Genomic DNA, 14,433 nt, shown 5'->3' on the forward strand with positions numbered 1-14,433 from the left:
TCACCATCTGAAATAATATTTAGAAAATATGTTTGGCATTGATTATGTATGGATGAATGAACTCTGCAGTATTTCGACGGGAAACAGTGCGATAATATTTAATCTGAATATAGTGGAAACGTCAATGAACTTTTTGAGGTAAGAACTCTTGTCAAAAGTTTTGTAGACCTAGTGCACGGTAATTGTTATGGACTAATCTTTGGGAAGTCTTATTCGTTTTCTTGAGAGACCACAATTAATATTGTTCAAGTAGACACGACGAATGTGTCGCTATCTGTATAAATTATATTGTAAATATATTGATGAAGAGACTGTGACATATAAGAATTTATATGATGCGTAGAATGTGATCTGATGAGAAAAAGTCTTATATTTGAAAATATTTTTCATTTTTCTCAACTCTATATTTAAATGAACCTTGATCAACGTTCGAATTGAGGATGCAAAATACTTTATGAGTATCAACTAGCTATACAAGCACGTAGGTTGTAATAATGTGAAATGCAGATTCTAATCTGACTACATTTTCAAATCGATTAGATTTACGTAATATAATTAAGAAACAAGTATTTACTGTCATTTATTTATATAACTATATATGGACGAATTAGAATGATGTATTCAGTTTCTGAAAGTTATCATAGTCTATAACTGCGTAATATTAATTATTGCGTAGACGTTATATTAGAAATTAAATGATTCTTTGCAGAATATTTAAAATAATAAAAACAACGTTGCCAATCACTGATTTTTCTTCCCAACGGTGATTGATGAAACACTGAATTTATTTACATACCGAAAAATCAATAACTATACATGTTTCGTCACGTTATATAAACTGCTGATCGATCACTGTTATACAATTAATTCCAATGCCTGTGAATTGTTTTTGTAAAACGAGGAAGAAAAAAAACACTTCATTTATCATTGTTGCATAAGTGGAGCTAGTACATCATGATTACAGCAACGTCAGAGAAATTACAGAGTCATCAGATGCATAGCCTGGATTCGATGATATGAATTCGTCATAATGACCAGTGATCGTTACATAAATTGAGATAAATATTGCAATCTAATAAAATTGTAAATCTCGACTGCAGTTAGCTCAGAATTTACACACCATGTTCGACTAGCTGCGCAAGTTTATACGGTAACTATAACTTGTTACCTACCGAGTAGAATCACGTATAAAAATAAGATCCGCAATCTTCTTAATGAAATCGACAGCTCGGTTATTTTGCAAATTGTACGATTATTGTTTCGGGGCTGGTGTAAAATGTTTGTTCAATTGAATCGAGCAGCACTCGAAGTAATTGACTTTGCCACGTTTTGTTCTTCCCTCTCTTACTCTTCTCACTTATTCACTATGTGCTACGTGTGTGTTCCGCTATACAGTGAAATGGAATGATATGGGGTTTTCTTTTAATCACGGAAAGTCGACGGTTTACTTATGTAAACACGTTAATTTCACGCAAAGTAATCAATGCTTATGCATTACACGTATCGCGACTTTTATGGAGCTTCTTAAAAAATTTCTTCATTATATCCGAGCCATAAATCTTCCCTTGAATCAAAGTTGAATATTTTTTTCAACTCCTAACTCTATACATTTCAGTATATAAATTTCAGAATCCAAATGAATCCAGTCTGCTCTTTTCATCGCCGTTTTCTTTTTTTTTTATATTCATTTGTGGATCATTGTGTCGAATCGCAAACTTGATCCCAACGGTATTGCTCCATGTAAACGGATACATACGCATGGTATACTTCAATGGCTCGTGTCAACTATTGATGTTTGAGGGTAAAATGATTTACGTAAGTGTCGGAAAAAAGTACTGTCAAAAGAATCTAACGAATGCGGGAAAAAGCGGAGAAAATGCAAACAATCGAGCCTGTGTGATAAGTCTGGAAGAAAGAGAGAAACTTGAGTTGCTGACTTTTGAGCGATTCCTAAAAGAAATATCGCATTCTTCAACAAAACGTAAGATCACGAGCTTTCGCAATACCTTTTTTTAACGAGAGCAGCGCGTTTATACTTCTCAAATTTTTCGACATGCCAGCTTTTCCAGGTATCTTCAAATATTGAGAATGTTAATTTTTCTCAGTCAGCTCTCATTGTCAGTCGAACAATAAAGGATTTTTTTATTAGATGAATCAAAAACAACTATAACTGTCTGTTTGCTATTTATATGAAACATAAACGAACAAGCAAATAAATTTGATTTTTTTCTGAACCTTTTCTGAGCACTATCTATCCAGCGCCAAAAAAGAATCACTTCGAAACGGCTATTCTTCTACAACTTGTACTATTGTCTAGTTACTTAGGTGCACAAATGTTGTCCTTGCGATGACGCTTCAAAAAAGTCCCAATTATTCGATTCATTTTTCATTCCGGTTCACATGAACTTATTACGAAGGTTTTTCTAGAGTTAAAAATTCAGAAAGGGCTAAAGAAAGTAAGTTTAAACGGATATGCCGTCCTTGTATTTTCGTCTTTTACATCTCGGTTTGACTTCGGTATTTTTTAAGAACTGAATCGTTACAAGACGTGACGTTTTTAATTCGTCGCCGTCAAAGCTCTGCTGAAAAGTTACGATCACGTCCGAAATTGGCTTTGAGAATTGATTCTTAATTTGAAAAAAGATTTTCTTGCTATTTTGTGCGAATACCTTTGACATTGGGTTTCTAAGCATAAACACCCAACATAACCGACAGTGTGACTTAATTCGCGCGAGAGAGAATGATCCGCACTAAATATACCCGAGACAGGATCTCAACGGGCAATTATAACATCCGAGGCGTCGCGGGACAATACGGCTTGATAATAATTAGAATTTGATTACCTGCTTTATTGTGACTGGTAGTTGAACATCGCTTGTCTTGGTCTCCCACAGCAGTGTGAATTATAGTACAGCTTTCTGGCAATAATAATCCTAACTACAGAGTAGTTGTTTGGACCGCGGCACCCTTTCAGAAGTAAAGCAGATGCGAGCTTCCTCCTTCATTCCTTGTTCCTCGTGGGAGGGTAGAAGCGTGGGGAGAACTCTTCTTATAAAAGACTGGTGGCAGCCTCCACGATCCATTGGAACAGCAGATCTCATAACCGCGAGAGATACCCACAGCATTTGAGAATTCGCTTGTGTGAACCGTGTGTCAGTAGCTACGTTCAAATTTGATTATTCAACTATCATCGCGGTTTCAAGCCATCAGAATCAGTGACAAGGGTTACTGCGACCTCGCAAGGACAAAATAAAAGAATTCGACTATTTATAAATTGGAGGCTTTTATCTGAGGGAAGAAATTTCGTAGAAAGGTAAGGTGTTCGCTTCGAATGTAGAATTTTGCGTTTCATACGGACCTAATTATAACTATACTTTCGCTTAAAATACGGAAAACAATTCACCAATCTAGTAAGGAGATAAAATCAAATTTGACGAATATCAAGGAACGCGTACGTAGATTCTAATCCTGGATCTTTCGCGGATTTTGAGTGGATTACAATCAATTAGAGGAATGTAGTGAAAGACAGTTTATTTTTCACCGGTAATTAGACTCGATATTTTTTTAATAGAAGTTGCAATTGTACAGATAGAGTGGTATCACTGTGCAATCAAGATTAGAAAATGTTGAACCATTAAATGAAATGCTGATATCTGTGAAATATCGAACACACAATATCGACGTACAGTGCCGTTCAAATAGTGCTACTAAAATACGTCGGTCGCGACGAAATGAACAGTTTTATGGCATTCGATAACGCCTTTCATATCTGTCGATGCAACGTCCCACTTGAATATATTTTTTAAATGTGAAATTACTCACATAAATAACGAATAGACATCTGTACCTATAAACCATTTCAGCAGTGACATTATTAAAAGAAATAAAAAAAATTGAAAAATATAGAGAATTGCAGAATCGAATCCTTTAGACCGGGAGACAGTCACAGAAAGTCGCGACTGATTTTTCACAATTACGGCACCCCTTCGGTAGGTAGTTTATGGCCAAAAAATCCGGCGGAAGAAAAATGTCACACTTATGCGGTGTGGCTTACAGTTCGCCATACTAATTGAAACGGATAAGTTTTTTTTTTTCCGAACTATTTTTCGACGGGTTTAAATATTCGTCATGCTGCGGTAAAGCAGCAGATTTCTTCAAAGTTGTTAAATGATTATATTACTATAGCAGGCAGGCTGTAAGCCACACCGTATGACTATGGCATTTTGCTTCCTCCAGATTTTTTTCCATGAACTACCGAAAAATGCAAGATTTTTTTCATAAAAAATTGTGCAAACATCTCGACGACCAACGCTATCAACATCATTTTCCTTTCATTAATTATGTGATTCGATCCCTGAAGGAGTGTGATCCTTGTAAAAAATGATTCGGGACTTTCCGTCAGTATCTTCCAGTTTATCCGATCAACTATACTTTAAGAAGATTTCGGCGTTAGATATAATCAAAGAAGGTATTCCGAAGCATTCGTAATTAGTATCAAATATCTGGGCTTGTAAAGAGGCACGTTGTGAGAGATTCGAAACGTCATTAAATGTGAAACTCTTGTTTCGCACGGTTCAGGTTTCCAATCACAATGGTTCCCCTCGTAAAAATTGTTCGACTTTGCTTGTTCGATAAAAACCATTCCTCCTTCGAATCAATTATTCAATACTCTGAAAATTTAATACAGTTTGGTTGATCAGAACTAAATTTCTCAATCCGAAATTTTGAATCGGAATCGAGAATGCTGATCAAGGTGCCTTCATATAGGCGAAATATTTCCCGAAGCTGGGTGCTCGGTCAGCGGAGCAGAAAAGGATGTTTCTTCTCTTACCATCAGTAGTTATTTCGGTCTCTAAATTCATCTTACCTACGGTCGCTAACAAATTTCATATTACCATCAGCTTCCGTGAATCGACGTCTACTTTAAAGAAGGGTAAGTCATAACCCTTTCAGTTTATCCGTAATACTTCGGAAAAATTCGGTCGAATGAAGCGAAAGCTACGCGAGAATTTGGAATTTGGGGATTTTTTGATGACTTCGTTCGCTACTGTTCCTGCTTTTTTTTTTTTTTTTTTTGCTATTTGCATAGCTTGACATTGGGCAGCATATTTACGCCAAATTATATTCACCGTGAATAATTAGAAATAATTTAAAATAATTTAAGGCGAACAATGGAAGGCTTATATAATTATTTTGCACCGATCGATCACGTATTGGTCGAGCTTGAATAATTGTAATGTACGGAATTGTCGGAAGTCTGCCCATTGTTGTGGCCAATACTCACAGAAGAATGTCAGATGGAATCGTTTTTTCTAGTTTAGCACGATCCAACTGACCGTTAAATCGGCAACGACTGCCCGAAGTCAAAATTACACAATTATATCACCAACACTTGTAACAAGTCCGTAGCGGTGTATTAGTAAACCTAGTGTAAATTCGTGGCAAGTAATTGCACACGGTTCGCGATTCCACTATTTTCTAGGTATATAATAAAGAAGGAACCAACTAATAATTATACAAGCAACAAACAAGAAGGCTCCAAGATTTCGCGGTTTTCTTATTCTCATACTCGACTCTCTGACTCCGAGGCTTGAACTGTGTGTCTAGGAGATAATCAGGGGCAGAAAAAACTGCCGTCGTGATACAATTTTGATAATTACATTGTAATTATTTAATGAAAGACTCGATTTTTCGGATTCAAAAATAACAAATTAGATCTACGAACAAAGGTTCAGTTGTTTTTCAGTTTCAAGATCCCTCGGAATGGCTGTCGTGTCAGAATTGAGAAAACATCTCGATCAATGAAATGTTGAAGAATTCAGATTTTGTCTGTTCATTGTAAAATACGAATACTCGTACTGTTAAGCTGAAAAGTTTAAGGATAAGAGTGAGCCCAACGGAAGCTTGAGACAGCCGAGTCATTCCTCTAAAATGAGATTATTACAGTATTCAATTCCATGCAACCAGGATGTATAATCAGCTTTTTTCAACGTTGATAAAAACTAGTACAAGTGGATGACTTTTCCCTCGGACCCGCGGTGTGTTTCTCCGTATTTATAAAAACTGCCTCATACCGCTCGGTGTATAACATAATACATTTGCTCAGAAACAAGAAACAGGAGAAGAGTGTAACGACTAATATAGCTGCACGCAAAACAATTACAATTATAAACATCGAGAGCGTACAGCGGTGAATTACGATCAGGTCGGTTGAGGATAACAGACGAAGTGATCCGCGCAGGACTCGGCGCTGTTATGTAAGCGATAAAAGTTAGAACGCGAGAGCTTAGCGAGCCCCGGGCGATATTGCCATCCTTTTGCGATCTTCCACCTTATACCGGACGGCCATTTCGCTCACGAATTACATACGCAGAGAGCAGAAGGCACTGTGTATCCCCCGTGAATCGTGAGCCGAGAAAACCAACCTTCCAAGGACTACGGGACGCGGCTCGATTCACGACTGAAGACCGCGAAGGGACGCGTGCAACGGCACACGGACCCCGCTTATCCGGAGGACACTTAGTAGCACTTACTCTTATCTTAACGACCAGGGACGCGCGGCACGCTAATGGTGCCCACGAATTAGCGAGGGGTGCTAGGAAAATTTTCTGAAACCCGGCACCATGGCCAAACTCGCTTGCCCGTCACTTTCGCGACGATGATCGATGCGGCATCAGCCATGGATCATCTCGCCTCATCTCAGACTTCTGGATTTTTGGTGTACCGGTAAAAGCTCGTTTTTGCAGATGTTCCTTGATGGACATTTCGATTATAGGTTTTTGGTTCTTCTTGAAGCTCTTCTCTGACATTTCTCTAACAAGTTGAAAAACATGTTTTTTTTTCAACTCAATGGTAAGTTGAATCTGTAGAACTGAATCCTTTTTAATAATTAATAATTGTAAGAGACGTTGTGTGGAACTCACATCTCGATAATGTCGTTTTTATAATGAAGAATTTTACACGAAGTGTATTGTAACAAAAAAAGAAAAACACGAACGTACCCGCAGCTGGTGAATTGAAAGTATCGAAAATTGATGACTCCAGTTTTTATTTTTTACAATACTTACCCTTCGAAATGGTGATATTTCTTTGGGATTGGAATGTTTGATAGGAATTCTGAAATAACTTGTTCTTATACCTGCCAGTACTGAAAAAGAATACCGCAAGTTGAACGCGAGCAGATTCTTTTCACCAAACTTTGTGAAAATGGCGTCTAATAAGGTTTATAATATTTTGAATCGATTTGAGAAAGATTTTGCTCCGTTTTGCGAGAACAAGATGGTGAGAACAAAGTGAGATATTGTTGCACAAAAGGCGTTAAATTTATATATCCGTATGTATATACGAGGAAATAATGGTCTGGATCGTAAACTATACGTTATACGGTAGTAACGGTCGATAATGTCAGATAAAACTTATTAAGAGTCCGTTGGCAGAATTGTGCGGTACATCACCGTGTAATCTCAGGAAACACAATGCCGCCGTAGCTGGAATATGAATTAGTCTATTACCGCAATTTTATCGCCTATAATACGCTGATGCGAAAGTGTAACACACCGAGCGTGTACAGCATGAACAATTAAAGTTGAAGCGCGCACGCATAATTGCACTGCGGTGCGTGACGCTTAAAAGTCTTACAACTTAACATAGATAATTATGCTCTGGCCTCAATTCTATCCAACGACCGTTAAACATTTTCGTTTCTAGACTATCCGGCAATAAAATTTCACGTCACCGGCTAATATTTCGTGAGCCGTGATTGGTCTGAGTTTACGGCCTCGGTTACAAGCCGCACAACGCTATCCGCGATTTCGAGTTAATCGCATATACACCACGAATAAACTTTCGACAAAAGTGAATTAATGCCAAACGACACCTCGCCTAACGCTGCTTTTCTCGCTATCTCTTCAGATGACACGCTCAATGACCCTGGCGATCTGCTTCGTCTCGATGATGGCTCTGTCGCTTGCCCAGACATTCCAGTACAGTCGAGGATGGACGAACGGTAAACGAAGCGGTCACCCTTTTCAGGGTCTCGGTGGACTTCCGAGCGAATTTGGCGCCGCTTCTGCCGGAGGTGAGGCAACCGGAAGTCAGATCGTTGACCTCCCGACACCCTGTCAACTCCAGAAGCTGAAGATACTTCTGCGAGGAACTGCTGGAACCGATCAGGTGAGAAGCCGGAGGCACACGACGAGGTCAAGAAATTCCATTCGGGACACGTTTCGACCAGTCTCGTTTAATCTTCGATTGATTTTCAGATGTACTTGCTGCCCTGTGAAGTGATTGGCAATTCCGGGCTCCCTTCATCCCCTGACTTTGCGCCAGCCGGACGTTTTAGACGTTCCTCAAATCCTCAGGAGAATAACGACAGCTATTGAAACACAGTGTATTGTCTCTAATCTTCCCATGTCCTTGTCATGCCTGCCCTCTAATAACTAATTAAATAAATAAAAGAAAACTTGCTACGTATACACGAATGTTCTGCACAGCGATTGCGTTCAGGCTTTTTTATTCCTTGGAAGTGAACTTTGAATACGTATATTCGCAGGCCTATACATGCACATTTATCCGGCTGTATAACAGTGTGAACTTCGCTAGCTTTTACCATTTGCTTTCCATATAATAGCTGAGCGGGCAGCGTTTAACTGGAAAACCATTAATTTGCAATGATTAGTTTGATTCAACGTAGCTTTCTTATCCTTTATACATATGGGTATTAAAATTCATGCGCATTTTTTTGGTGTCGCGGATCCATGGAAGTAACGCGTGTTTGCCGTTTCTTATACAATTAAGCACCGTGTTCAATGAAAAAGGCAAAAGAAAAAACTATGGATCCACAACTAAAACTTAATTAACATTTGCTGTCATTCTCGCATCAATTACTTATTTATAAGAATAACAATCAGTCAAAAGAACTCACGTACTGGTGAACATGTACGATGTGAGATCTCAACCTAATCCATGCTGATATGCGATTGCAGTCATCGTTAATAAGGCTTAAAGAGGTAGTTGAATTTGAGTCGTTGGCAGATAAATTTTGTAGCTACGTGATTTCCACGCTGTTTAGAAACAAATTAATTAACGGTGCTATGGCAGGCTTTTAACGGCCATCCGATGGCTGATGAGTCGATACGATTGGAGAGGCCGGCGGTAGGGTCTGGGGATTTCGTCTGTCACCGCAAGACAGAGTGGAACTTGGTCGATGAGAGACACTCGCTGATCTTCTGGATTACCAGATCGTTCGATGTATCTGAAATGGTTTCTTCTTTCTTGCCAAACTTTTCGCAAGACGTTAAATAAAACGTGGAGACATTACAGACTGTAACAGAAAAAAGAGTGAATCACAATTTTCCACCTTACGTCGTAATGCAGTAACGGATTTACAAGAAACGTAATTAAAAGGTGATGAATTGAAGAACAGAATTCAAAATTTTACCAGTTTTCGTGGAATCGTTGAGTCAATCACAGTAATATTGAAGACAATTGGTACCCAGGGAAAAAACCTCTTCTCGATCAAGTCTTTCAACTAACCGTAACAGGTTTTACGTCACGTACTCAACGTTTTATCGAACGAGAGTCCGAGGTGATTTCACTGGGTAGCAGGGATCAAATACGTTGTAGACATGCAAATAAAGCCGTGTCTATGTCAGTGGCATGGCATCGTATCGAACGAGGTAAAAACCTTGCCGTTAATCAGAAAGCAATTAGCCAAGGAGAGTCGGAATGAGTTTGATCGCATAAAGTATTAAAATGTCGTCACAAAAGTATGGTTAATCTGTATATATATATATATATATATATATATATACGAGAAGGCAATTCCCCAACTCCCCGCACAGCAGTCTGGTGTACATGAAACGGTTTCCCATCGAGTAAACTCCCAAGGGAATTTTCCGCAAGTCCCAAGGACTCTATTATATCCCGTAGATATAGAGCGCAGCTATTACATCTATGCCTGTATACGTGGCATTACTTGGTTACTTGGTTTGATACGATATAGCGCGTGCCCAGAGAAGGAAGGCACTGTGCTACGTGGCCTGGCTTTCAGAGGTAACTGTGGGGCGAGCTTTCGGTCCATCGGGGTGATTTTTCTCTGGGGAGGCTCAACAAAAGAGAGCGGCAACAGTAAGTGATTAAAGCATAAGTTTCTCCCCCTCCGAAACAAGTGCGCGTACAGTTTTTTAATTGGTTTATCATGTTCGCGTTATTTCGAAGAGCGCATCACTCCAAGGTCCTACAACAATCAGGCTCTATACTCAGCTGAAAATTTTTTATTGCCTTTGGATATCGGGGAATTGTTTTCAAATTTACTCAAAGAAATACGATTCATTCCAGAAGACGAAAAATATCCATCTTCGACAAGCATTTTCCCCAATTGCTAAACTCCCAACGAAACGACGGTAAACTGGATGCCGCAAATCGCCGTTAGTTGATAGCAATGATCTCTATTATACGTCAGCGGATGATAGGCATTTATAGACAAGGGGTTGACTGATCGATATAATCGAATATCGATTAATCGTAAATTAGATGGACTGCTAATACGATATAACGATGTCGCAGACAGACGTACCGCGGGAGGGTGGGTAATTTGCATTGACAACTCTCTGAAAAATGTGTGCATACCTATAGAATTGCATAACCGTTTAGATCCAATTAAACCTGACTATATCGTATGTCAATTTAGGCTGTCATGGCGACAGGGGGCAGGCAAACAAGCAGACGTATCGCCAACGCCCGTTGTTTTTATCTCTTTTATACAGGACTTTCGGAAGGACAGAATGCTGATTCACTTTCACTCGATTCACGGATGTATTTGTTCTTCAATAATTCATCACAAACGAACAGGGTTCCCATTTTTAGGCTTTTTCATATTTCACGATTGCGGGATTGAAATTGAATTGAGAACTTGAGAACCTTCGGTCATCGGCATAACATGATCTATAAAGTTTCAAAGTCATGCGCGGGCAGTTATCATTCGATCACTTATACATCTAGGTATATAATGTCAGATTCCACAAGCAAGTCACTGTGATACCGGCGCTTTTTCATCCTCCTGTATGTACGAAACATCGGTTGATTGAATCGCGAAGAGTAAGCACAAATTTTTTAAGTTCTTGTTCGTTAACTCGTGACTGGGTTACGAAGAATGGGCTTCCTGGCAAGAATTAAACTCGACAAAAGCCGATTCGACGTCACGGTTCTTTTGGCAAGACATCGCAAATTCGGGAAAGTGTTTGACGCGTAGTAACACACAGGGCGAAGGATTGATTGAGGGCATTGATAACGGGGAGATTGAACGGGGATGGGAATCCTCGGATTATAAGGTGAAACGGGAGGTGAGCGGAGGGCGCGATTGAAAAGTGTTTCCTCCGACTCGTGAGCCCTTCGCAGCCCTCGACTGTCAGCGTTCGTCCAACTGTCACAATTCCATCCCCCGATCATTCCGGCGCGTGTTCTCTCTTGTTTTTCGTCGGAGGGTTCAAGTTTGAAACGAATATTATTACCTGCGATATGGCGGGGCGGGCAGAGAAAATGAGACGGGCTCTCGCGTATAAATACATAAATCAAGCAATCGGACTAAAAGGCGCGCGGATCAAGAGCTCTTGCCTCGTTTTTGACCCGCTTGGATATTTGTGTGTCGCTTGTCATTTGTCATACGCGTAGGCATTATGTCGTACCTGTATGTATACGTATACGTACGTAGGTACATACTCGAAAGAAGAGGACGGTGAACGACTTGGGGAGACTGACTGATTGTGAGTGAGAGTGAATAAAACGAATGAAAATCGATTCGCGTTTAGATATACAAGCTGTTGCACACGTGGTACTTGTTCATGGTGTCGCTCACTTCGTCTCTACGTCTACCGACCACCCTGAACATTCTCGCATTTGAGTGGAAACGCCGCCCCTCGCGACCTTCCAAGTGTGCCTAACTTAAGAATGGCACAAACGAGAATCTGATGAGCCACTCTATTATGTACACAATGCTTGTATGGCCGCAGTTCGCAGGTATGGGTATCCAATCCCTGACATTCGCATCGCATTAATGGACCTTAAGGGGGTGTCCTGGTCGATTTCGACCTCGACGTATACGTCTATAAATATCGAAACTCGCGTATCTCAAACGCGGAAAAAGGCTTAACAGCCCCATTGTGTACACCATTCTGAACGAAAATATTCCAGTTCATTTTCATTTGAGGTAGAAATAAAGAAATGGCACGGATTTTACGAAATCGTAATAGTAAATTCGTAGAATTCATGCCATTTCTTCATTTCTGTATTAAATGAAAATGTGTTGAAGTGCCTTTTGATATTTGGAGATGTATACCTCAATGTCGAAATCGACCAGGTCACCCCCTTGACGTTGTGATTCAGAGAGAAACCGAATACCGAGAGTCAAGGAAAACTTACTAAAACCTTACTTGTTTGCAAATATATTGCGCTCTTTGCTACTAATGATGATATAGCCTGCACACCAGGGACAATTGAATTGGCAAGATAAATTATCGACTCTTTACGGGGTTCCGTAACGGATGAAGCTAAGCTATTCATGGCTAAGCTATTCTTGCCACATTTTGTTTCACCTAAAATAGAGTTCAACGGTTGGTGAGTGCAGAAAACTAACGTACAACTTATAGCAGGAAAGCTGCTTTTGTGTAAGTGTTTGAATTCGTTATCAACTCTGAAATTTCGTTACCAGGACTAAATATCCTACTGCCTGACTCAAATTAATTTAGTATCTCTAAATAACGACGCAATCAATTGAACCGGTATCGACTGTGATCCTTCAAAGATGAAAGTTACTGAAAATATGACAGTTTGCCGAGTATTCTTGCAGCCTGGACTGTTCGCGAAAGGACGTGTCATTAAAAAAATATTTGTCGTTATAAGATACGGTAAGTTGAAAACGTATAACGGCTCTCTAAGAAATGATTATACATCGCGTCTGTGTGCGTCGAGAGATTTCTTTTAAGACCAACAATTATTTGTTTCCTGTCCGTAAGATGTTGGCCGCCGAAACTGGGCCGAGCCCAGGCCTTGTTCCTCAGTTTCTCTATTTCCGATCGTTTGCGGTTGAGCGCCACAAAATCGAAAAAGTTTTTTTTTCTTCTCCTTCCTCCTCTCTTCAAGTTTGTTTTTTCACACGGCTAGCGCGGCTCCTCTAGGGCCTTGTTCGACCCACTCGACTGAGCGCAGGACGTCTATTTCCACGCCGACTCTTAATAGGTGTCATTATATGAAGTTGTTGGTTTCAATTTCAGTCGTCGGCCCCCAGAGGAAAGCCTAGCTCACTCATACAAACCGGACCAAGGTCCCTGCTGCAACTACGCCGCATCAGATACAACCGAATCTCAACACTCCACTAGGCACATACCCTCTGCAATGATGCAACGTTAAATTAATACGCACTTCAGGCTATACCTCATTTAGATAACCGCTTCGGATGTACCGAGCACTCCTCTTATTTATTACAACAGTTTACTAACCTTTCCGACCGAAATCTGGCTCCGTAAAATAACGCTCCTATCGTTAAATTCTGCATCCGATAACAGGAGTTGTATTCTTCTGGTACGGTTCACGCGTAGATTACCATAAAGAGTCCGAACAGTAATCTGTACGATCTATAACACCCTACTAATACAAATTCATTACATTCTCATGAAATTGCAACTATATGATTCTAAATTGAAATTTTGCATTAATCGAATGATGATGATAAGTTTTGTGACGTTGTTTTCACACCGAGAGAAACGAAATGGAAAATTCATCGACTACTTGTAGATGGATGCGTTCGTGGAGATTAATTATTTCTTTTTATTCTCATAAGCTCACGTCTCATTGTCAAACTGACGTTCCGTTTGTCAGAAGTGGAAAATGTCTACAGCATCAGTGAAAACGTTTCGTTGTGATCTGATTTTCGGTAGATTCATAAAAAAAACCAGATATTCGGTTAGCTGTACTATTTCTTCGTCAAACTTTGGTTGGACATTGGAAATTTTTCACATTAACAACCTAAAACTATATTAATCTCAATACAAAATTGACAAGAGATGTTTCCGACAACCCGCGTCTGGAGTGAATAAAAAAAAATAAAAAAAAAAAGAAATAAAAAAAGGTTGCAATTTCGCGGATAAATCCAGAACCCGAGTTTATTTTAGTGCGAATTCCGCAATTTTCGCGTCAGGCTTCGTTGTTCACAATAAACAATGATATCCGTACGCCGTTCGATACCGGATGTCAATCACATGGCGAATGGCACGTTCTCTTTGTCGGAACAGGTAGAGAGGTGCCCATCGACCCCATAGAGAGTCGGGTTGTGTGAAACACGTGACTCCCTCTCACCCCCGGCCGAGTTTCTCTCGGCACACGCCCCGGCAATCAATGGTTGATCGTACATCAGTGGTCTATGCTTCCACACGTGAGTGG

General features: G+C 39.9%; 1 protein-coding gene across 3 annotated transcripts in view; it reads left to right on the forward strand.

The window, feature by feature from the left end:
* LOC107224993 (pro-corazonin) overlaps window positions 1-8,491 on the forward strand; it is a 47,039-nt gene extending 38,548 nt beyond the window's left edge. For 2 of the 3 annotated variants that reach the window (XM_046735852.1, XM_046735858.1), the window contains exons 2-3: window positions 7,912-8,172; window positions 8,262-8,491. In XM_046735852.1, the coding sequence (XP_046591808.1) occupies window positions 7,912-8,172; window positions 8,262-8,381 (381 nt within the window). In that variant the 3' untranslated portion in view covers window positions 8,382-8,491. Of the gene's footprint in view, window positions 1-3,094; window positions 3,314-7,911; window positions 8,173-8,261 lie in introns of those variants that run through there. The other variant, XM_015665279.2, reaches the window with a different exon arrangement.
* Window positions 8,492-14,433: the final 5,942 nt, after the last annotated feature.

Source organism: Neodiprion lecontei, chromosome 1 (genome assembly GCF_021901455.1).
Source record: "Neodiprion lecontei isolate iyNeoLeco1 chromosome 1, iyNeoLeco1.1, whole genome shotgun sequence".
NCBI classification, from domain to species: domain Eukaryota; kingdom Metazoa; phylum Arthropoda; class Insecta; order Hymenoptera; family Diprionidae; genus Neodiprion; species Neodiprion lecontei.